Here is a 25,642-nt window from a genome sequence, read left to right on the forward strand (position 1 = left end):
TTTTTACTCATCAAGCCTTACTGGAATGCTAGAAATGTTCCATAGTCTTTGTCGATATTTGAATGATCAAGGGATACAAACACACAATTTTTTTATTTTACATTTTGACTCATGTTTTTCCAAACCTGTATGACTTTCATTTTTGGAACATAAAAGGAGAAGCAGAATGTTAGACTCAGTCACCATTAGTCAGCCTCAGTTTATTGCATCTTCCTCCACACAATTGAAGTGAATAGTGACTGAGGCTAACATTCTGCCTAACCATTAACATTCCTGTTTTACTTTGTTTTAAACTAAAAAACAGCAAGTGGTACCAGTGCTTCGGAATAAAAATAATTGCAGGTTGCAGGTTGTTCTCTTTCGACAGATAATGATCTTCCCTCAAGACAGCGATTGTGAGAATCTTTTCTCCTCCCTGTGAAATATCCTCATGCTATGATAATGATGGTTTGTTGATTGAAGCTTCTCAAGAGGAACCCACATTATAGTGGTTGAATATTTTTGAAATGGAATATTGTCCTTGTCTGTGTTTTAAACACAACACGTCTGTGGGTTAAAAGAATCAAAAGGTTGCCAGATCAGTTTGTATTGTTTCGTAACTAGATTGCATCATTGCAGAAATTACCCTTTTGTTTTTTTCTTATTAACTTTTATTTATGAGAGGCCCATGACCTGCAACTGGGATTATCTTTTTATTTGCAGTGTGCGTCCAGATCAAGGGATAACCTATTTGCAAGTCTATATGCTGCACGACAGCGGGAGATGAATTGCTTTGGAGATATGGGGCTTTACAAAGGTGTGCTGAGCAAGGCTGCCTGTGGAACAAAAATTGTGAATGTCTAGTGACTGCACAGGACAAAATCTGAGTGGAAAAGAATGGCTTCTATTTATAGATTTCAGCTTAGTTGTATTTTCTACATGTGCAGTGGTTCTCAAACTTTTCAGGGAGTTTACCACTTTAAGATTAAATCACAATATCCGACTAAATTAGCCTTTAGAAATTAAACATATTTAAAAAATATTTGACTATTTTTAATAGTGTAGCTCAATTTCCAGAATCAAGCTGCATACCACCTAGGGACTCTCCGTGTATCAGAGTTGGAGAACCGCTGTACTAGTGAATATTCCAGATGGAAAATACTGTTTAATCAGATTCTGATTTATTTATTTAAAGGGCAAATAATTTTTCTTCTTCTATTATAGATTGTATTGTAGCTGGCTGATCCTTTAACTGAAACAAACTAGATTAAAGACATTTAAATAAATTAAGGATATCTGTGTTTCATTAAAAATACAATAACTTACTCTTTAGTATGTCTTTTTTTAAAGCATTTTAATTTTTGTGGTCATACAACAGTGTAATCCTGACCCAAAGAGTCTCAACAAATTTTATCTGTGAAATCCAGCTAAACAAACTGCCCTATGGGCACCTTTAATATATTTGAGATGAGGTTTGATGAAACCAGAGAGCTGGCGAGGAGAGAGAGTCTTCAGTAAAGGCCATATAGGCTTTAAGCTTTGAGCCTGTTGTCATCTTCCTCTGGAGAAACTTCTGTTAATTAATTTCTGCTCTATTTCTTGCACAAATCAATTAAGTCCATGTCCATTCCATGTCATGTTAGTGTTTATACTAGGGCTGTCGATTTAACGCGTTAGTTCAGTGCAATTAATTTTACCAAAATATTGCGTTAAAAAAAATTACGCAATTAATCACAATGCCCCCGGACCATAATAAGGAAGATTCCTGAGAAATGCAAGCTTGTGGTACCAGCTGTTTACTCCAGAGAGCAGTAAGTGAAATTTCAGCTGTTTGAGCAATGCACAGTTTAAACAGTGAAGAAAACACTTCAGTAGGCAGAACAACACAAACATGCGTTACGTTCTTGCGTTCAAAACACTTGATGGAGCGCAAATCCGAACTAAGGCATCTCAAGATGTGTTTAAAAATTGAGTATTAAACTATATTTAAGTTGACACAGTGACCTAAAAATGCTGTTTATGACGCAACGCACCCGAAACGCCATACAAACATGTCTGACCTATGTGTAAATTGATGGGTCCTTAAACAAGCCCTCATAAAAAATCTCCAACTGATTGACAAATTCACTTGTGAAATGGATTGCTGTGAACTGTATGCCAATGATTGATTAATGATCAATAATATGGGAGTAAACAATACATTGTATTATAAAGCCGCTTTTTGTATTGTGTATTTTTGTTTGGAGAATGATGAACTCTTCTGCTACAGGAATGTAATGCATTTTAATTATCTGAATATTTTTATTATGTATATATATATATATATATATATATATATATATATATATATATATATATATATATATATATATATATATAATTTTTAATATTTAAAGATAACTATGTATAATTATATATTGATATAAATATGTATAATCATTATATATTGAATTATTGTTGTATGATGGGCTTTCTCAGCAAATATTTGTATATGCGATTAATCACAATTAATTAATCGGGACACCATGTAATTCATTTGATTAAAAATTGTAATTGATTGACAGCCCTAGTTTATACATGCCTTTAATATGTATCCACAATGTGATCTCATGAGAATTTGTATGTATTCTTATGTAAATTTTGGTTCTAGCATACATACATTATCTTACATTTGCATAGACACAGAAACATACAATATTGACAGCATTTAAACGTTTTAACGTATTAACACCTTTAGAAATGTACAAATATTTACATGTACTGTTAGAATTGATTAATATTGAATAATTTATAGAATTAATAAGTTAATTACATGTAGTTTGTAATCACTGAGATTAGTTAAATGCCATCACATTTATTTAATGCAGTTGACATGATTTCATTCAGTTCTTTGTGATTTCTGCTACATTTTAAAGGATTATATTACTTTAACCAAGACAACTTTAAAATGTTAAAATGAATAAAAACTCTGTTTTATCATTTAAGCATTTAATTACATGGGACACAAAAGGAGTTTTCAGAATACGCCAAAAACAAAATAAACCACAAAAAGCTCCATAAAACAATAATAATATGAATCCATACATTTTGTAGCTATAATCCAAATCTTCTAACTGCATTTTGTGAAGAACAGACCCAAATTCATGTATTTTATTCAATGATCCCCAACTCCATCCACATCAGCGCAATCATGCCCACTGTTACCGTCAACCCGCGTTGGTTTCGCTTTCAAAATTAAAAAATTGCCGCCTCAATCATTACGACCAGTGGATATATGGCAAGAATGTCATATGCCTTTATTGTCTCTCTCATGTGTCTCGTGATCGTTTGCGACATGCCGTATTTTGTAATGTATATGTTTGAATGAGATATGACAGTGCCGTTATGGAGTGCATCAGGAGAAGATTTACTGCTATGAATAATTTACATTTTGCTCTCCACCTCACACTAAGCTATTATATGCCGTCAGGGAGCACATCGGGTACAGTTCATTGCCTTTTGGACTAATTTTGTACTGAATTTTGCCATTTTTCTGAATAAATTATTGTGATTAAATGTATCTGCCTGTTACATGATTTATATGTTTAATAAATGGTTATGGTTAGGTTTAGGAGTAGGTATGGGATTAGCGGCTGTAAAATATATATAAATTAATATATTGTAACAAAAATGATTGTTACTGTACATTCATCTACCTGTTACATGTTTCTATATTGTTGAAATGTAGTTATGTTTAGAGCTTGGGGTAGGGTTAAGGGATCTAAAAAATTTATAAAACAGTAAAAATTTACAAATCTTGTATATTTATAATCAATTTGTGTATTCAAAGATAGTTTAAATGGATTCGTCAATATTTAAAAATTCTAAAGCTGTAAATATGTAATAAATTTGACGTTTTAGATGCTTTCAAATATCCATGTTGTACGTTTTAGTGTCTATCCAAACATACAAACATGTATGTTTAAATGTTACAAATATTAACAGAATGATAGAGAATGCAGGAGTAAACGTTTTTTAAGGTTAGACTTTTTTTTTACTTTTCACTGTGACTTAAAACAATAGCACTTGTTGTGTTAAAAAAATAAAATAAAGTAAATTTAAATAAATAAGCGAGAGTGAGACATGCAATGAATCGACCAATGATGTTCACCTAAGTGTGTATAGTTTTAGCGACACCGCTTTAAACCTTTTAACTTTTCTGAGATGGTTTTCCTGTGTTTGCTAGTTAAAGCATCACCACTATACTGTATCAAAATAAAAAAAAAATGCAAAAGCAAATCTAGATAAATTAGTAATCCTCACTAATCAGTTTGACTAGTTGGTTTTCAGACAACCAGACAACCATCGTAACATGTTCACGATCCTTAGTTAAAGCACATTGTGCAACATTATTTCATGCAAAAGCCTCAAATTTAACAGTCTGCATGCAGGTTTGTTGTTGTCGATTTAGTTTGTCCCTTGATTCACATTACTGTCTAGCTCTGTCTCGTCTTCCATCACCATGGAGGAGGAAATAGCACTGTTAACTCCACTAGATATGCCTCCCTCTGCTCCATCTCTCCCTCGTTGTAGCCATGTTTAATCTGCAAAGCAAATGGCTTTGGCTGCTGCAGGGCCTGGACATAATCAGCTGTTGATGTTTCTCTCCAAAAAACACTCACTTTCCACAACCAATGGAGACAAACCAACCTGTCAGAAAAGAATTATACACACGCACATACACGTGCGACATTAAAAATGAGTCCTGTGTCATATTTCTCCCTGTTGTCTTGTAAGAGGCAGTGAGGTTGGAGCTTGTGTGTCTTTTAATTGGACATGTCGGCTTGAGATTGGCCCTTTGAGCTCAGCCGTTCACAGGGAGAGGTATTGATGAGAACTGGGATAGAATCTCACATGCTGCCGCATCCTGGGGAAGAGGACACAGTTTGCTGGAATAATAACTCTGAAGATTACATTTGGATTGCCATTACTTCCCACTGTTCAGCATTCAGCTGGCCTTTACACTGTGGCCTGTCTTTCCTCTCTATTTATGGGGACTTTGTCATCATTGCTTTCAATTGCTGTTATTCTCTTCTTACAGTCACTGCCGTATCTGCTATTCTGACTACAAAGCAAAAAAATAAATAAAAAAAATAATCAGTATGTTTGTCTTTTTACAGTAGAAGTTATATATTCTGAGCATTCTTAAACAAGAAATAGGCCTATTTTCTTGAAAATCAAAATTACGTAACATATTTGGGCTTGTTCTCAGATAATATGTCAAATTAAGTTAATGTTTCATACCCCATTAGCATGTAGTTTTTCTTGTTTTAAAAGATGTTGTAATAACATGTTTAGAGGTTTATGTTTCAAACAAGGGAAAAATACATTATTCTCTCTAAGTCTTGTTATCTTATGCAATTTTGCTTCTCAAATACCATAAATGTTTAAATAACATAAATGAATTTGGCTGTTGTGTCACATCTCGTGCTTTTTGAACAAAGTATTTCAGGCAACCCACTGATTAGTCGATTTTGAAAATATGTACAGTAGATCTCTAATGCTGACATCGGTGTCCAAACCAGGCACAGTTGACCTTTCTTTAGCCAAAAAAAAAAAAAAAGGTCTGTGCATAAAAATTTGAAAAACTGACCTCAGTGGCCAAAGTGATATGTTGTTGGCTGTATGGGCATGTGTGAGCTCCATTTTCTGGGTGTAATTTCCATGGAGGGTCGCCAAAAGTGAGTTGTGAAGCAAGTTGTTTACAGCTGTACGGGCTGTAATAGAGTGAAGAGGAATAAATATTTTATAAACTGTACCCGTGAACTCAAACCCCAAACCTAAACCCTAACCATCAGTGGAGTTTTAATCCCAATTATTAATAATGATTTTGTTATTTGAAAATATTTTTTATTATTATTACAGAACTGCCCAATTAGAACAAAATAATAAATACTGTTGCCACTGCTTTGATCTTGATTCTAAAATAAATAAATAAAACATTTTAAATTTAAACCGTAGATCTCATGTTAAATAAGTTGTTAGAACTGCAAACTAGTACATGATTCCTTTTGACCAAAATTAAGGCATGTTTTGCCCATTCTTTACTGCTCTGGCATCCGCGTCCAGACCTCTGGAACCTGTATGTCTGGCCCTTGGACAGGATGCGGAAGATCTGAATGACCTATCACCGGCGGTTGTAGACACGATCAACCAAGCCAGAGCTCACTCTGCCAGGCAGCTTTATGCCCAAAAATGGCGCTTGTTCTCAAATTGGTGTTCTCACAAACTCATGAAAATAGAGCCCACAGCCTATAATGAAAATATGCAACTTTACCTGGCTGATAACTTCTGTTTGCTAGCTCACTAATATTGCAGACGATTATGCTTCATGAACCGTGAGAGGCAGAAATCGGCCCTAGAAACAACTCAGTTGGTATGCAGCTTGTTTAAATAGAAAAGTAGCTGCCCAGCTTTCCCGAGAGTGTTCCAAAAATGGCCGCCAAGTGAAACGTCATGAAATGATTTTTCAGCGTTTGCACCTCTGCTGGATCTACATAATTCCATTAAAGAATTGGGTGCTAAACCAGCGCAGACAGTGCATGTCAATAAATGACACTTTTAACGACCGCAATTCATTCTTTGTGAATTCAAACCAGGTCTGGACTGGTAATCTGGCATACCGGGCATTTTTGCAGTGGCCGACACTCTTTGGGGCCGATCAGTGGCAGACTAGCCATTGGGAGAACCGAGCAGGCCTGTTGGTCGTCCGCGAAATGTGCCGAATGGGCCCCTATAAGCCGCCGCGTAATGCAGAATAGACTGCATAATGGAGCCGCGATATGCAGAAAAGGACAGCGAACACCCTCCACCACTTTTGGAGCAACATACCCCCCCAACCCCCAACCCCAGGTCCCAGTCCAGCCCTGATTCAACCACAATAATCATATGAGTGGCTATGATTGTCTGATGTAGTGTGGCAGTGTCACATTCCTTGTGTAAAGAAAAATTGCTTGTCGCTGTAATCTTGTCGCATTGTGCCTGGTTAAGACACAGTGTGATGTGTACAGTTTCAGTAGAAAGTAGTGTTTAGATTGGATTATTTGATCACATGTCCCCGCAATCTAAGTCACATTCTTCCAACCTTTCTCTCTCTCAAACTCAAAACCCTGTTGTCTTTCTTTTCTCTATCCAAGTCTGTCGCTTCTGATTTCACACCCCTTCTCATTTAGTGTAACTGTTTTCATATCTGAGACATGGACATTATTCTGTAATGACAGTAAGTCTTGATGCCTAAAGAACTGATTGCTCCAGTCCTGTCAAATCAAAGACACAAAAGAGTCTTGAGTAAATAAATCAGGCTATGGGTAACGATGGTATTGTGTTCTAGCCTACACATTGTGCATCCCGTTAGTGTGCACTCTGAATGTCTGTTTATTTTTCTGATCTCTTTTGAAGTTTGATATTTGTGACTGGACATGGAGATTTAGACGTCTCATCAGTAACACCAGATATTGTTGCATAATAAAAGCTAGCTTTACGAGTTCTGAATTAAGGGGCAGCTCCAGTGCTTTTTTTTTTTTTTTTTTTTTTGCCTTGCTTTGCAAAAGCACAAAGGAACAAAATGTAACCAACACAATAAATCAGTGCAAATAGTTTTAATAAAGTTCAAATAGTTTTCAGTGCAAAATGAACAGTTTCAAGTCAGTATGTCAGGCTCTCTACTGCATACATAAGATCTTTAAATCACTCAGCAGTTCTTCTTCAAAAAAAATGGCATGTCTGCTTTTTCAGGAGACAGATAATCCTGCTCCTGACTGATAATGTCCCCGGCAGTAGAAAATGTACGCTCTGAGGGTGTAGATGATGCTTGCACACACAGATACCTTGTTGACAAATCAGAAAGCATTGGAAGTGTGTCCTTCATGTCCCACCACCAGGTTACTGGAATCACTCAGGACATTAATGCATTTTGGTGATTTGGTAACAGTTCTCTTAAGTCCTATGAAGAAGAATGGGAAACAGTAAGTAAAATATTACAATATATTGCAGTTTTGAATCGCAATACACCAAGAATAAAGAAACACAATAATATCGCATTGTGACCTAGATATCATTATAATATTCAATTGCCACTTACCTTGTGATTCCCACCCCTACTGTTGTGGGAAGTGTTTTTGAACATAAGGGCACGTGTGAGCTCCAGTTTACAGTTTAAATGCTTAAAGAGGGGCAACAAAAGCAAGTTGTAATGCGAGTTGTTTTTAGCTGTAAAGGATATAATACAGTGATGACGATTTCATTGTTTTTGAATGTGTGATGGGATGCTGATGCAATGTAAGCCACACTTTAACCAATGTAAAAATGTCTGATGGACATACTGAGCTCATAGTGAAATTGAAAACAGTAGGTTTAATGTCTTTAGCAAATTTCTGTGTTTACTGACATTTAAAACACTGTCTCCAGTGGCCACAGCACTAAGTATTGTTGGGTGTTTGGACATGTGTCCATTTTCCGGGTGCAGAAGCGAGTTGAGAGGCGAGGTGTTTCCAGCGGCTCAGGATGTAATACAGTAATACAGAAGATGAATGCATGTTTTATAAACTGTACACTCCAACCCAAACCCCAAAAAAACTTAAAAATGCAACCTCTAAATCGTGATTGTCACTGATTATGTGAACTTGATTACTTCCTGGCTTCAACCTGGGATCCAGACTCAGATCTCCCATGCTGCTGACGCAACACGCTTCCGGTTGCACCACAAGAAAATGTGGACACACTGGAGTCAATGCAAAAATGTCTGATAGGAGATGGCACTTGTCAGTGAGTCGGCATAATGTAGCCGATCCTAGGGTACTGGAACTCTTGAAAGCAACATTCTGACTTCCTGTGTGATCATGCTGAAAGCTGATAGAGGTGAATGTGAGCAGGAATTATTAAAAACTTGGAGAACCATTGATTGTCAGATTAATGCTGAACAGTTATTTAGATAATTTCTTAGGACTATTAGGTAACACTTAAAAATAAGATTCTATACTTGAACATCAGTTAAATGTACACTAAGTTTTTGTCTTGGACTTACACTAACACCTAGTCATGGATGCAATGTCATTTAAATGCAGTAGTTTCCGTTTCAGATGCCAATGTTGAAATTCACTATTCAAAGTAAACCATAATTAATTTAATCCATGAGCAAAAGTGTCCACTAATAGTGCGGTTACTGAGATTACGTGAGTAGTATTCGGCTGGTCATGTGATCCTACGTCAAGTACATTCAGATTTGAACTCAAATCTTTATTTAGTTATTTATTTATTTTTTACATCTGTTTGCAACATCGTTCTCCTCTCTGCATACTATACAGCGAGTTAGAATTACTACCACAAAGACTCTTGAAAATGGGCACCTTAATTCATACACCTAATGCATAAACATTTTTAAAACAAACTGCATATTAATTAAAATGACAACATGTCTGAAAGTGTAAATTAAGGAATGCTTAATTATTTGCCAATAACTCACGCTCCAGCGGCTGCTGTGTCATGCATGCATCGAGGGCTAAGCAAGCGCTCATTCATTCACTCACTCAGTGAGTGATTTTGAGCCTGCAACATAAAAAAAAAAAAATTTTAAAGATTGCCCTCAATCTGGGCACGATCTGCCGATCACAGATTTAGGACAAAGGCATTTTAGATCAGTGACCGATTGATCGGTGCACCCTTCGTAAACATGTTAGTTTATTATGCATTAATGCATTAATTAATAGATCATGGTATTGCGTTAACTAATGTATAGAACCCACATAGAATTATGTAATGTTACCACTCTTTAGTAAAATACATATATTTTAAAGTTCACTGAAAACACCAGCATAAGAAAACACCAGCATTATCTCCCTGCCTCTTTTACTGTCTTTTTACAGACAACATAAAATCAAAATGGACCATTTTTACTTCTATCCCCACTGTTATTGTGTAGGATTCATTTGTCCGTGTTATTCTAAAGAAAAATAAATTATTCATTTGTAATCAGTTTGTGTTATTTACATTTCCTGAAAATATAAAGAACTTCCTCTGTCTCTAAATCAACCTTTCTTCTATGACTATGTAGCCATGACAGTGAGATTAAGGACAAATATTAACTAACAATTAGGCTTTGGATCGATTACTTTTTCATCAATAGAACATTTTTCTGATGATTATCGATCTATGTCTACTTATATATATATATATATATATATATATATATATATATATATATATAGAGAGAGAGAGAGAGAGTATATTTATGAAGAAACAAAGACTATTATGTGTACGCAGCTACACATAATAGTGACTGTGAATTGGAAAGCACACAAATTAGGCTCCTAATTTAAATGTCAGCTAATTTTAATATAACAATGCCTCAAACATTTATTGAGAAAGTAACGTACCCATCAAACCTCCATGTATTGGTATTTTATGACATTCCTACTAATAACACAGCTTAACCCCTATAAAATAGCATGATTTCACCTTTTCCTGATTCAATCCTGATGACTAAAATCAAGTATGGCTGTAATGAATATTCTGTTTCACTCTGGAACATTGTGTCATATTAAAACATTGCAAATTCTGTTTCATGTTGTCTTATAAATATTGTTCAGATGTTTTTAGAGAAAAATATTTTAGTTTAACCTCTGATTTTATTAGCTTTTCTGTTTAGTAAATATATGCTTGAATCACAATATATTTTTAAAGTTGTTTTCACTATTTCAGAACATTTGTTGGTCTTTAACAATAACAAACTAACATCTAAAGCACTTTCAGTCTGCACTTTTCTTTAAAGTTTTAAAGCTACTCTGATGTTGTCATACCCCATCATGTCATGATGATTTATTGTTAGAAGCATTACCTTATACTTAGTCATAGCCCAGTGTTTTGTGGGTCATGTTCTATTTGCATCACACTGTACAGTAGTCTGAGAAATAATTATAAAAAAAAAAAAAAAAAAAAAAAAGAAAACTCTTAAGCATGCAGAGCTCAGCAGGGGTTTCATCTCTGAAAGCATTCCTCGCTACTTGGGAGGTCTGGCTGTTGTGGAACATGCTCTCGCTGTTTATTCTTCACTGAACCAAGTAGTTCTGCGATATGATTCTGCCTCTGTAATTTTGCAAGGTCACATTTCCATGGTGAAGATATCGGGTTGTTTTGTGCCCAATTGTTTCTTTCCTAACTGATGGTCTGAGCCTTCCTGCTTGATGAAATATCACAAGTCTTCAAATTAATGTTATGCTCTGCTGGGTAAACCTGAAATAGAATAGTTCATACTATTTTCAGCAGCTGATCAGGTTATGTATGCATAGAAGAAGGATGAATAAATGGTTGTTTGAAATGGTTGGTTGTGCTGGGAGACATATGTCTTTATATTTTCTGTCTTTTGGAGATATTCAGTATCTATATTTATGAAGCTCCAGGGTTCCCACAGATCCTTAAAATGTCTTAAATTCAGTTTTCCAAAATTTAAGGTCATAAAAATCTTAAATATCTAAAATGATACAACAAAAGTCATAATTATCATTTAAAGAGGTGTTAAATTTGGGGTGGAAAGACAGGAATCGTGAAATGACCTAATGTAATGATCAAACTTCAAAAGAATTGTAATGAAATAAATGCATTTTCTCCAAGCAGGCGTGGGCTTGTGAGCGTTATCAGCTGTTGCAGAGCAGTTCACAATCATTAAGCCATGTTGTAAGCCTATGATGAGTGATCACTAAAGATCAACTGTTGATGATGATGATACAGTGTTGATGATGATACAGTGTTGATGAAGTATGACAATGTTTACTTTTAATTGTTTATATTGCAACACATTCTAGATTATTGTAAGAGTGCACATTTTATATCCTTTATTTGTTTGAATGAGCAGCTGGAAGCAGTGAAGTGTAAATATTTCAAAATAAGAGTCCATGTGTATTTAAAAGTTAAAGTTAAAAGTTTCACGCTATGAACCAAAATAGTTAATTATTTGTTAAAATGGACAGTTTGAACTAAATCTCAGAAATAAATTGCTTATAAATAACAGAATAACAAATGTTGCTACTGAAGTTTAAATCAGATGCTATTAAAACATCTGTGTCTTAACGATCTGATACTCACGAGTTGCTACACAAGAGGGATCGCAAAGCTAATCTGATGAAATACTCTTAAGGAAACGTATAGAGCTGGATATTGCCAAACATCTCCTGATACCAGTACTTGTCACAATGTAATGTATTGAGACACATCACAATATCATATTTTGAATTTGGATGTGAGAGAGAAAATATCAATACAGGGATTGAAAGTATAGATGCAATATTGTGAGAAATAGTCTTGATATACTCTGTATCAGGGCTGGACATATATTCAATATATGGCCCAGCCCTATTACTGGTAACTAATTTACTAGATGTTTAATATTTTAATAAATTAGAAGAAAAATGGCCTGCTAATATACCACAGGGATTAAGAGGACACATAAACCACACATATAAGCAGGTAAAGAGAGTAGAATTACTGGCTCTCTGCAATAGTGATGGTTTTTAATGAATACAATTTTCAAAGATGAGATATTTTGACAAGCTTTCTCCTCAGTCCCCTATTTTCTTAATGGCTTTATTTTAAAACTGCCCACCTCGGTCATCAAAGCTTTCACATTTTACAGGTATTTGCAAATCTAACCATTGTTATAAAGTGGGCTATGTTTTATTTGAAATTATTTCTGACAGCTCGTTTTTGCCTGTTTAATTGCACACGCTCAGTTTAATTTCAAGACAGCAAGCTTTATATACATAAATGACCTTCACGATTAGTTGATGCGATTGGTGGTTGGGGAGATAATTTGCATATGTGACATCACTCACCTCGGCACACATCTACATTAAGAATGAGTAAAAGCATGCTTGACTCTCTTTGAAATAAAACCACAGGGTAGTGAAATAAAATTTGAGTTTTCATGTCATATCTCATGTTGAAGACATGTACAATGATTTGTGCTGGCAGCTGTCTTGTACTGTTAATTTATGGTTTGTTTATGCTCTGTTTGAGCCAGTGGCCTTAAACCTCTCATTAGCCAAAATCACATCAAGGCTTAAGTTTTGCCTAAACTGTTTTTTTATTGTTGTACAACATGAAATATGTGTGCGCATTTTACGTGCTTTCCCTTTTTGTTGTTTTTCTGTTTTCTCCATTTCATCAAAGCCAGGATTCTCATGGTCATGGAAAAACCTGTAAATATCAGGGAATTTTAAAATTGTGATTTCCAGTCATTGAAATTTCTTAAGTTAATAAACAAAATAATAATCTTGTTATTCTTTGCTCTAATAGTTTATGTCAACTTTATTTGCTAAAAATTGTCCTATGGATGTTGTATCTGTATAAACTGATTTTTAAAAAACTTTTTTGCAGGAATCATGACCGACTGGAAAGGCATAGAAATTCATTGGTCAAAAGTGGGGGAACATTATAAAATGCCTGATTTGTTCTTTTGGACTCTATAAAACACTAGTATTCTAAAGAGATAATAAAGATAACCTGCCATGATCATACCCCTGGTCCACATTCATACCTGCTTTAATGACCTTTCCTCACCTTCTCTCTATCTCCTATCATCAAGGCCAAGTGGATTCAGTGGCCACGTTCAAGGGTAACGAGTTCTTCAGCTACGACCTGTCCCAGAAGCCCATCCAGAGCAGCACAGACGAGATCACCCTGTCTTTCCGAACGCTGCAGCGAAACGGCCTCCTTCTCCACACCGGCAAGTCTGCCGACTATGTCAACTTGTCTCTGAAGAGTGGAGCCGTGTGCCTGGTCATCAACCTGGGCTCAGGCGCTTTCGAGGCTCTGGTGGAACCATCTGACGGCAAGTTCAACGACAATGCCTGGCACGTGGTACGCGTGTCCCGCAACCTGCGTCAGGTAATGTTCACCTTTGCGCATTTCGTGGCTCATTCAAGGACTTTTGGATTAAAATGTTCTTATAGGGAAACACATTGCGATGACCATGGTTAGGGCTGCACGATTATGAAAAAAATCATAATTGTTGATTATTTCCCTTGATATTGTATTCACAAATATTAATGTTGATTAATATAATTTACATTGAATTCCTTTTTTTGTGTGGGGCAAAATACAATCCATATTTTATATGTTAGCTACACCTCCACAAACAATCTAAGAACTTTTTAATTAGCACTGTTATGTTATTATATTATAATGGGAGTATCCTAGTTTTGTTGCACCATTGCTGATAGGCTTATGCACTTAACGAACATGTCTCAGTGTTTCCCACATGATTTTGTGAGACTGTGGTGGATTGACCTCGGACCCTTTTGGGGTGTTTGGGGGGCATTTTCCCCTTAAGTAAATTTTGTACATTTATATGTATAAATGCATCAATCTGGTGCACTTTGGGGGCACATTTAAGATGCTAGATCTATGAAGAACTTTGTGCTCTTGTAAAAATGTTGTGATCTAGTGCTACTCTTTTAACTCCATCTCGTTTATCACATGTTAACACATTGGTTGTATAGATATGAATGGTGATGACACAGCAAAAAGTTCACACCCACAAAGCATGGTAAACGAGATGGAGTTAAAAGAGTAGCATTACTTAAACTTGACAATTAACATTACAAATAGCCTAACGTTACATGATGAGCCAACTTGCTCCTCATATGCTGAAAATAGTTACGTTGTCAGAGCCGCTGGTAATAACGTTAACATTAGATAATTGGCTAATGGTAGCTAGCTAGATATAACATTACTTGTTATACATTGTTTTTCACGACAAACAGACGGATATGTCAGTCGACATAAGCGAGGAGACTGTCAGCTAATGTCATGAGCTAACATTAGGTTAACTTTAATTATCAATGAAAACTTCTGCTGTAACGTTATCTGTTGGCTATCATACATTGATAATGATAAAATTGTGTTTGGACTAGTGGATAAATGCAGTGCAGGGGGTCTGACTGACTGGGAGTGAGAGATGCTTTTCTGAAGCAATGGCGCAAACACAACGTTAGAAATCTTTTATGTTATCTTGAGAAGTGTACAAATATTTTCAGTTTGCCACAGTCTAGGTAGTTAATGGGAAACACTGTATCTGCAAATGGTTATGTCAACAGTTTTAGACTGTACTGTTTGTGATAAAGATGGACTGCACAAGCCCCTGATTTATTGGAATCAGATGGTCTCACAGGTGCTTTAGTGGACCCAGGGAACAGGCTGTTGTTTTGGAGCTTGTCCACCAGATTGTGTTAGTGCTCGGAGACTGAAGAAGGTGATATGTAACCCTGATTGCAAAATAGATTTCTCTTGTACACTCATAAGCTAATAATACATAGATTTGTTTATTTCAGTGATATAGGGAGTGCAAAATACAGTCAGGTCCATAAATATTGGGACATTGACACAATTCTAATCCTTTTGGCTCTATATACCACCACAATGGATTTGAAATGAAACGAACAAGATGTGCTTTAACTGCAGACTTTCAGCTTTAATTTGAAAAGAGGGTATTTACATCCAAATCAGGTGAACGGTGTAGGAATTACAACAGTTTGTATATTTGCCTCCCACTTTTTAAGGGACCAAAAGTAATGGGACAATTGGCTGCTCAGCTGTTCCATGGCCAGGTGTGTTATTCCCTCATTATCCCATTTACAAGGAGCAGATAAAAGGTCCAGAGTTCATTTCAAGTGTGCTATTTGCATTTGGAATCTGTTGCTGTCAACTCTCAATATGAGATCCAAAGAGCTGTCACTATCAGTGAAGCAAGCCATCATTAGGCTGAAAAATCTAAACAAACCCATCAGAGAGATAGAAAAAACATTAGGTGTGGCCAAATCAACTGTTTGGAACATTCTTAAAAAGAAAGAACGCACTGGTGAGCTCAGCAACACCAAAAGACCCGGAAGACCACGGAAAACAACTGTGATGGATGACCGAAGAATTCTTTCCCTGGTGAAGAAAACACCCTTCACAACAGTTGGCCAGATCAAGAACACTCTCCAGGAGGTAGGTGTATGTGTGTCAAAGTCAACAATCAAGAGAAGACTTCACCAGAGTGAAAACAGAGGGTTCACCACAAGATGTAAACCATTGGTGAGCCTCAAAAACAGGAAGGCCAGATTAGAGTTTGCCAAACAACATCTAAAAAAGCCTTCACAGTTATGGAACAACATCCTATGGACAGATGAGACAAAGATCAACTTGTACCAGAGTGATGGGAAGAGAAGAGTATGGAGAAGGAAAGGAACTGCTCATGATCCAAAGCATACCACCTCATCAGTGAAGCATGGTGGTGGTAGTGTCATGGCGTGGGCATGTATGGCTGCCAATGGAACTGGTTCTCTTGAATTTATTGATGATGTGACTGCTGACAAAAGCAGCAGGATGAATTCTGAAGTGTTTCGGGCAATATTATCTGCTCATATTCAGCCAAATGCTTCAGAACTCATTGGACGGTGCTTCACAGTACAGATGGACAATGACCCGAAGCATACTGCGAAAGCAACCAAAGAGTTTTTTAAGGGAAAGAAGTGGAATGTTATGCAATGGCCAAGTCAATCACCTGACCTGAATCCGATTGAGCATGCATTTCACTTGCTGAAGACAAAACTGAAGGGAATATGCCCCAAGAACAAGCAGGAACTGAAGCAGTAGAGGCCTGGCAGAGCATCACCAGGGATGAAACCCAGCATCTGGTGATGTCTATGGGTTCCAGACTTCAGGCTGTAATTGACTGCAAAGGATTGGCAACCAAGTATTAAAAAGTGAAAGTTTGATTTATGATTGTTGATCTGTCCCATTACTTTTGGTCCCTTAAAAAGTGGGAGGCACATATATAAACTGTTGTAATTCCTACACCGTTCACCTGATTTGGATGTAAATACCCTCAAATTAAAGCTGAAAGTCAGCAGTTAAAGCACATCTTGTTCGTTTCATTTCAAATCCATTGTGGTGGTGTATAGAGCCAAAAAGATTATAATTGTGTCGACGTCCCAATATTTATGGACCTGACTGTATTTATCTTGCTGGGCCATAAGAGGGCTTAAAGGAATCTTCCTCTCTCCAGTACTGAAGTGTCATTCAACAAAAGGCTCACCCTTTCATAGGCAGCGGTGGCAATTACCTTCCAGTTGTTGCGCGCGCGTGTGTGTGAATGTGTGTGTGTGTGTGTGTGAGTCCCTGATGAAGATGAGTGTTTTGATTTGGCGACATCATTCATGTTCAGGCTCTGCCGCTCTGTTTTGTCTTAGTGATTAACTCCACAAAAGTGAATATGCTCTAATTACGCTGGCCAAAAAAAATCTATTCAAATTTAGCAAGCCTTCCATCTCCTGGAGAGGGGGAATGTTTATTAATCATTAAAAAAAAAAAACTGCTCTCTGTCACAGCCTTTAAAACGGCAGCATTCGCAGCCAAGTCTGATATTTTCTGTGTCATTATCTTGATTGTTTTCAATACGTTATTGCTAGAGAATGATTATATGATAGGGTGCATCATAAAGACGGCGAATGTGCCTGTCTGTTTCTGCCTGTGCTGATTATTTCTCCATTTGACTGCCATAACCTTTAGCTGGAGCGCTGCTCTCGGAGCCGTGGGCGCACCTCGTATATGTTAACGAATGAACAGTATTTTTCAGCCACGGCAAATTATTACACTTCAGCATTGTGCCAAGCTCACTAACACCAAGCAGGCATAAACGACCGAATAACGGGTGATGACATTTTTGTTTATATGCCATTCATTTACCATTAAGTAGCTATTGAGTCGCTACTGCTGCTGTCATTCTTTACTCTAATGCTGCTCTACCTCTGCAACCCTGTCCTTCAAAACCCTCCAACACTCCCTCTACCATCTTGTTTGACAGATTAGTTCAACTCTCACTCTCTTTCTCTCTCTGACTTGTGGAATTGTCATTGTTTATCTTCTGTTTTTACCCCTCAAATACTAACATTAAAACATGCATGGAATGTGGGCCATCTGTTTGCCGTTGACAGTGTCCAAAAAGATTATGTATAAACCTTTCAACAGAATTTAACAACTATTTTTTTTCCATTTTACCTGGGAAAATATGTTCTAATGGAGGGCGGAGAAATTAGTTCATTAAAAAATGAACTATCATTCCGTGGTATGGTTAATTTTGTTTAAAATTGTTAGTAAATAATTTAAGCATCTGTGGAGTTTATGATATGTAATTTTACTCTCCCTCCCTTGTTTTTTTTTTCTTTTTCTTTTTTTGAAGCGCGCAGGGGTTGGACTCCCTACGGTAAACAAACTGCATTATATGGTAGATATCACATTCTAATTGTCTACTTTGGTTTGGCCCTTTCTTTTTCTTCTCTTTTTGCTTTTACTGTGCAGAAATGACAAAAGAATATTTAAAAATGGCATCAGTCCCAAGATGCCATGCAAAAGTTATTTTTTGGCTTTTTTTTTTTTTTTTTGTATACCATTCACAATCCCCCACCTACATTCTAAATTTTAAGTTACTAGAATGATTTTTATTGAATGAGTGTTCCATTATCAATAACACATCATATTTGGCTGAAAGTCATAAAGAGTGGGCATAAAGGATGCTATAAGCTTCTGCTAGAGCAAGAGTTCAGTCTGGTCTTCACTGTGGCCAACACTGGGGTCAATAGGGATTAATTTTCTCAGACAGACTCTATACTGACAACATTGCATTGTTTTGTTGAATGTAGCAGTAGTAATGTTAAAATATGTCTTGCACAAGGTTGCAAAATCATATTAATTTAATTAAACTAGAGATATTCAGTGACTTTCTCGAGATCAGGCAGTATTTAAATGAATACACTGATAAACATAACATTATATTATACATTAATAAGCATGTAATAACACATGAATTACAAAGAAGGGGAGAGATGCATAAAACTGCATCTGTAAATCTACCCAGTGTCAGTCAAAGTAAAATTGCAGACAGGAAACTTTGGCAAAGCATTAAATAATTTATCTGGAAAGAAACAAATCAAAAACAAACGTTTGAGTACAGCTCTTAGCAGCATTTCTGTCCACATGCGTAATTTTCTCTCATTCATTCCCTTTTATGTTGGCTTTTATTAAATGTTGCTGTAATTCATGTGGATCTTTCAGTGCTCTGTATGATGCAGCATTTAATAATTCCAGATTTTACTTGGAAAACTCCTTATATGCAATGTTCTCAAGCATTGTATTCATATCTCTCAAATTAATCAAGAACAATTGGAGAGAAGGGCAAAGAAGAACAGATGCAGCAACATTAATTTGGATACATTTTACATGTAAAAAAAAATGCATATGAAAAAAAAAAAAAACAAAAAAAAAAATATATGCATGTACAGAGGTTTACATGTTTTAAATGCTTTAAGTGTTGTTTTCTTCATCTGACATGCCATTGCATGTTCTTTCCAACTCACACTTTAAACTTGAAAACAATGTCCCTGGGCAGACAAATGGTGGAGTTCTGCTTGAGCAAAAATTTTCAGTGTTTATATAAATTGAAAAGGGAAAATTACAGAATTGGATAAAAATGATTTCTGCCTCATACCAGCTGCCATACAGCCATTATTAACCCTCTGTCTTGGAACAGAGAAAAGACTGACCTCCCCTTACCCTTCTCTTCATATGGCAAAACACTCAACTCACTTCAGTACATCTAGTTTTCTTCATGCTTTATTGTTTTTTTATTGATTTTTGCCATAAATGTCTTGATGAATGAAGTAGCCGATGGGTTGTGCCACTTTTTAGTGCAAGATTGTTGTTTTGCATATAGACTACTGTATCACTGAATGTGTGCTTTGTATTCTGTGTTTTTTCATATCACCATCATGCACCTGCCTAATTTGCTGGCACTGCATGAGTGGCTAACTATTTTTGTTGTTGTTTGTGGTGCTTTACACAGTTGTTGTTTTTTTTTCTTCCCTGTATATGTCTTGCTTTCTCTGCTCTCTCACTCGTTAAGGTTGGGACACCACAATGGGTTTCAATTTCAGGACAATGCAAGCCATCGATAATTTCCAGCAAATACTTTTCTCTAGATTTGCCTACTTGTCAACAGTAATAAAAATGTTCAAGGAATAGTTCTAACAGTGTTAAAGATGGAATCTAAATTCTCGCTGTCTGTCGGCATGGAAACACCTCAAGCAGACTACCTATTAAGACCATGAGAAAACCATCTGTTTTCGATATCTGCCAAGATTTACACACTTTAACATTTCCAAATATTGCAAATGAGAGTAGTGTATTGCATACATACCGGTATAAAAATATATTGGCATTGCTATAGATGCAATAAAGTGAGAATGGTTTCATTGTGACTTCATAATAAGTCTGCCTTGCTGGCTCCCATATTGCATCCTGAAATTGTTGCCCATGAATCTTAACCATCATGCATGGCTTGTGGATTAACAAATCTAAAAGCTATCGCTACCTCAACAACTCCAAATTAATTATTTTCAAGACATCTCACAGAAAATGTGTACAATGAATCCAGTAATTTATCAGAACTGACCACTAACATAGTTAAATGCAACCTCTGTTATACTAACAACCATTTTTGTGTCTGAATCCCCATTCCCCTTTATACTAATACTACACCTTTAACATCACCTGCTAACCCATTTAACAACATATAGTAATACCTCACAGTTCCTGAAGCCATACACCTTCCCCTCCTGTCTCCCCTATCCTACACTGACAAGTGCAGAGTCAAGCACACATGAAAAAAGCATTTTCTCATTTAGAAAGCAGCAATAGCAGACATAAAAATGGGTTGCACTTCACTAATGTACGCCTACAGAACCAGAGGATTCCCCCACGTGAAAAACACCAGGTTCAGACTTGAGTACAGACTTTTACACCTCTTTTCCACAGACAGGGTGCCAGTGCAGGAGTTGGTGCCTGATATGGAACCTTTCTGCGTGTTCCAGGCCAGAAACATTATGTGAAAAAAACGACAAAGGCATTAAATGTTAATTGATTGTTATGGACTTTTTTTACTTCATGATATTGGTGTTCCTTCAGCTTCGGGCACTTTTAGTACTGTGGACTTTTAGAAAGTTAATTATTGTTAAAATATTTTGACACTACAGTTTCACACACTAGTTTATTTAATTGTGTAATAGTGTCCAATAGTGTATATAAATGCATCACAGGAGATTTATGTCCTTTTTTTTATTCTGAAAGTCAAGGAAATTTCCACTACAATGTTATTTACACCACATCTCAAATTCAATTGTGTTCAATAGAAATGACGGTGAGGGAAATCGCAGTGATATTTACCTTGAATTTCCATTTGTTTTCTTCAAACATGTTTAATTTCAAGTACACCAATAATTGAAAAATAAAATATATTCAGGGCAACTTGTTTGGTGTCGGACAGTATTTTTATATTATTTATTTATTTATTTTTTGATAGATAGAAATCATTTCCACACAATAAATATTGAAATGGTTTATGTTTGTTTCAGTCTTTATTCAAATGATCAGTTTTAAATGTGTAATATTTTGTATATTTATTAAGAATTTTCATCTGAAAAAAGGTCTGAAACAAGGCTAAAACAACAAAATCTATATACATAAAAGACATTTGAAAAGTACCAAAAATGAATGATGAAGGATTATTGAAAATGTTATTTTAATGAGACCTTCATATAACATTTGAATAAAAATCAACCCCTGGGACATGGAAGTGCCTGAAGTTGAAGTTTGTGATGGCATGTAAATGCTGAAAAATATTGTTTTGGATGTTAAATATGTTTTCAAAATTCATTAACTCTAGCAGCTTTCTTTTCCTTGTCATCCTAAAATAATGTTATTATTGCAATACAATGTTATCAAGTATCAAATATGTGAATTGATTGCTATGAATTTTTGAACAGTTGCAACATAAGCAACTTTTTATATATGATACATACCCTGAGCTAAATTACTTTGGTTTAAAACATGTTCAAATATATTTTCAAAACTTGTTAAACTTATAATCAAGACCATAATGCGCAAAGTTTATTTGAGGCCAAGTTATGAGAGAGGTTTGCTGATCCCCCAGCTGAGTTCCGGCTCCAGCACCAGCACCATTTCAGTGGAAAAGGACAATTAAAGGAATTTGTTGAGTCCAAAAATGAGACTGAATTCAGCTGTTATTTAATCAAAAGATTTCCCACATTCTCTCTCTGTTTTTTTCCTCTCTTTCCATCTATCCAACCATCCTTGGCCTTTATTTATACAGGTAACAATATCAGTGGATGGGCTGTTGACTACCACAGGCTACACTCAGGAGGACTACACAATGCTGGGCTCTGATGATTTCTTCTACGTGGGTGGCAGTCCAAACACTGCAGATCTGCCCGGCTCCCCAGTGAGCAACAACTTCATGGGCTGCCTTAAGGATGTAAGTGCAATTAACAACCATTGTGAACGTTTTGTTCTTTATTTTGTTCTTGTGGAAGCAAATTTGGCAAGTTGGTTCAGACTTCCACAAAGTCTACGTACAGGGTGGCTATCAAACTTTTACTGTAGTTGTCCAGTGCGTTTCCATTCAGTGTGGTTTACTGAATTCACTCAGTCACTTTGGTTTAACAAAGCATTTATCATTCTTGTTTATAACAGAAACGTGTGTACAGAACTCTAAGTAGCACTCTAAAACATTACTGACGTTCTATTAGGTTTTCCCAAAGTACCTCCAGTTGGACCAACCTCCATCGATGTTCTTTGTATTTCACGAGTGTCTGTCCTTTTTTACCTCTTCCTTATCTGTCCTTTTCCCTCTCCTTCTCGACCATTCGCACTCCTTTGAGCATGTCCCATAATTGATGTCATGTCTATACTGTTGAAGTTTCAGCTTTACTATCCTGACAGCCAAATTAAAAATTGATTTCCTCTATGGATCCCCATTCGACTGTCCCAGACTCTCCATCTCTGTCTCGTTGACCCTGGACTCTATTAATCACCTCTCGTTTCTACCTGCTCAACCGGAGAGTTAGTATCAGTGGCTCTCTTCAGCAGAAGATTCAGCAATCCCATCTTGAGGCTCTGATAAAGACATACATACACATCTACATTACTGTAACTCTTTTGTTAGTCTTTGTTTTGTTTTGCCATGGGTGTTAGGGCTCTCTCCCCTCAAAAATCACAATTTGACACGTCTATATGCACAGTTTTTGGATGCACTTTATTTTACAGTATGCTTACTTTCAGTAAACTTGCAGTGTATTTACCCAAGAAAATACTGAGTAATATTAGTGTGATGAGGAGGAGGGCCAGGCAATCCTCCTCATCACAATTAGGCAACTACATATACTTAATATTGGTTAAGGTTACGGTTGGGGTTAGGTTTAGGGTAAGTACCTAGTTATTCCTGTAGATGTTGTAATTATATAGTATGGAAATGTAGAACAGTACTGTAAAATAAAGTGCAACCCAATTTTCGGATAGAGCTTTCTGCAAATAAAATAAAATAAATGGGTGAAATGAGCTGGTTGATCAAGAAAGTCTGGTTAAGCTAGTTAAAGGTATATTTCACCCAAAAATGAAGATTCCCTCATCCTTTACTCACCCTTATGCCATCCCAGATGTTTATGATTTTTTTTTTCTTCTGCAGAACACAAATTAAGTTTTTTTAGAAGAATTTTGCAGCTCTATAGATCCATACAATGCTCTGAAGGTCCAAACTTCACATAAAGGTATCATAAAAGTGGTTTAATCCATGTCTTCAGAAGCAATCCAATCAGTTTTGAGTGAGAACAGACCTAAATATAACTCCTTTTTCACTGTACATCTTGCCATTGCAGTCTCTAGGCACAATCATGATTTAAAGCTTGATTACACTTCGTAGTGCTTCACACATGTGCAGAGCGCAAGATGGCATTACGAGAAGTGTAATCTAGATTGAAATCACGATCACCAAGGAGACTGGTGTCAAGATTTAAAGTGAGACAATTATTAAATTTTGGTCTGTTCTCACCCAAAACTGATTGGATCGGTTCAGAAGACATAGATTAAACCACTGGAATAATATGGATTACTTTTATGATTCCATTATATGCGTTTTGGACCTTCAGAATTCTGGCCACTATTCACTTGCATTGTATGGACCTACAGAGTTGAGATGTTCTTCTAAAAATAGTAATTTGTGTTCTGCAGAAGAAAGAAAGTCATACACATTTGGGAGGGCATTAGGGTGAGTAAATGACTCATTTTTGGGTGAGCTATACCTTTAAGAAGTCTGGTGGGGACAAAACACAACATATGGTTGTGACCAGCAGTGCTGGTCTTTTTAACAGTGTATTACATAGCCCATAATTTTGTGGTCTGTTGTATTGCGGCTCTGCTAATATTGTTAACAAGTATGATCACCTTTCAATTCACCTTGGAAAACATCTGATAAATAATTAAATGTAAATGCATTAGAAACATTTTGTATTTTTTCAACTTGCCAACTTTAGGTTTATTTTTGTAAATATACAAAAATAATATTACATTGCTATGGAAAAATGCTAAATATAGTTTCCCTGAAAAAGCCTCATGGGATGTTGGGAATATTGTGGATTACTACCTCTTGTGTCTCTAGTAATTTTTTAGATCTTGTCCTTGTCAGTCTCCAATGTGGTGAATCTTGTTTCTTGTTTCTCATGGTTTATGTTTTCTTGTATCTTGCTTTTGAATTCAAGCTAGGGGTTTGTCCTCCTCCAGTGAGACCATTGCTAGAACTAGATTTTTAAATTTTCTAAAGAAAATGTATGTGGTATAGCCCATGTGAATGTCACCACCAAAATATTAGGTTATTGTGCTTTGTTGCTATTTGGATGTTCTGGGTGGTTGCTAGGAGGTTTCTTACTGGACAAAATCAGAGGAGCCCACCCCCAATCTCTGTGATTTTCTGGTTCCTAGATGTGATATTCTGGCCCCTATGGCCTTAGTAAGAATGCTTAGAAAACGAATGGCACACCTCTCTCCCCAATAAGCCTCACCATTTGAGGTACCGTTCATATCCATAGCAGAAGATGAGTTTATTATTTCTGTCGTTTCCAACATCATGAATATTCTGGAAATTCTGAATTACAATTTTCAGGCATCAAAAAGTCATAAAAATGTATAAAATATAAAAAAAATCATTTATTTAAAAAAAAAATTCCATTGTGATATTGTTTTCAGGACACATGCAATCCCTAAATTATCATTATTGCAAAACACATTTAGACATTTAAATGTTACTATTCCCATTGTTTTCCAAGATGATTCTCGTTACCGCAACACAGTTTTTTTTTTTTTTTTTTTGTTTTTTTTTACTGTATTGCAGTAAGTAACATGCTGTTGCCCTATTATAATTTTTTTTAAATCAAAATCAACAAAAATAAATGTAATTGCTTCAATAATATGTAATGTTTTGCATTGTGGTAATGAGAACTGGGGGTAGTAATCCTAAAATCCTAAAGGCCTTAAAATAGGCCTTATTTTATGTATGCAAACTATAATTTCATATTTGTTTCTTTTGATTTTATGAGTAAAATACATCCAGTACATTTTCTTCAACTTTTCCATAATGAATAGAAATTTGTGTGTTCATGCTCAGCTCTGAAATATTACATCAGCTACAACTTGCTGCTGTGATTGCAGTCATTTTAAAATATTTTTTACCTATCCTTATTCAAGGTAATCA

The 25,642-nt window shown here is 36.0% G+C and overlaps 1 protein-coding gene across 1 annotated transcript in view; it reads left to right on the forward strand.

The window, feature by feature from the left end:
* Positions 1 to 25,642, forward strand: part of LOC127624709 (neurexin-1-like) — a 526,269-nt gene that overhangs the window by 202,352 nt on the left and 298,275 nt on the right. Inside the window, exons 7-9 of the mRNA XM_052099555.1 lie at positions 13,592 to 13,893; positions 18,230 to 18,274; positions 22,214 to 22,375. Of these exons, the coding sequence (XP_051955515.1) occupies positions 13,592 to 13,893; positions 18,230 to 18,274; positions 22,214 to 22,375 (509 nt within the window). The remainder of the gene's footprint in view (positions 1 to 13,591; positions 13,894 to 18,229; positions 18,275 to 22,213; positions 22,376 to 25,642) is intronic.

This window comes from Xyrauchen texanus, chromosome 31 (genome assembly GCF_025860055.1).
Source record: "Xyrauchen texanus isolate HMW12.3.18 chromosome 31, RBS_HiC_50CHRs, whole genome shotgun sequence".
Classification (NCBI taxonomy): Eukaryota; Metazoa; Chordata; class Actinopteri; order Cypriniformes; family Catostomidae; genus Xyrauchen; species Xyrauchen texanus.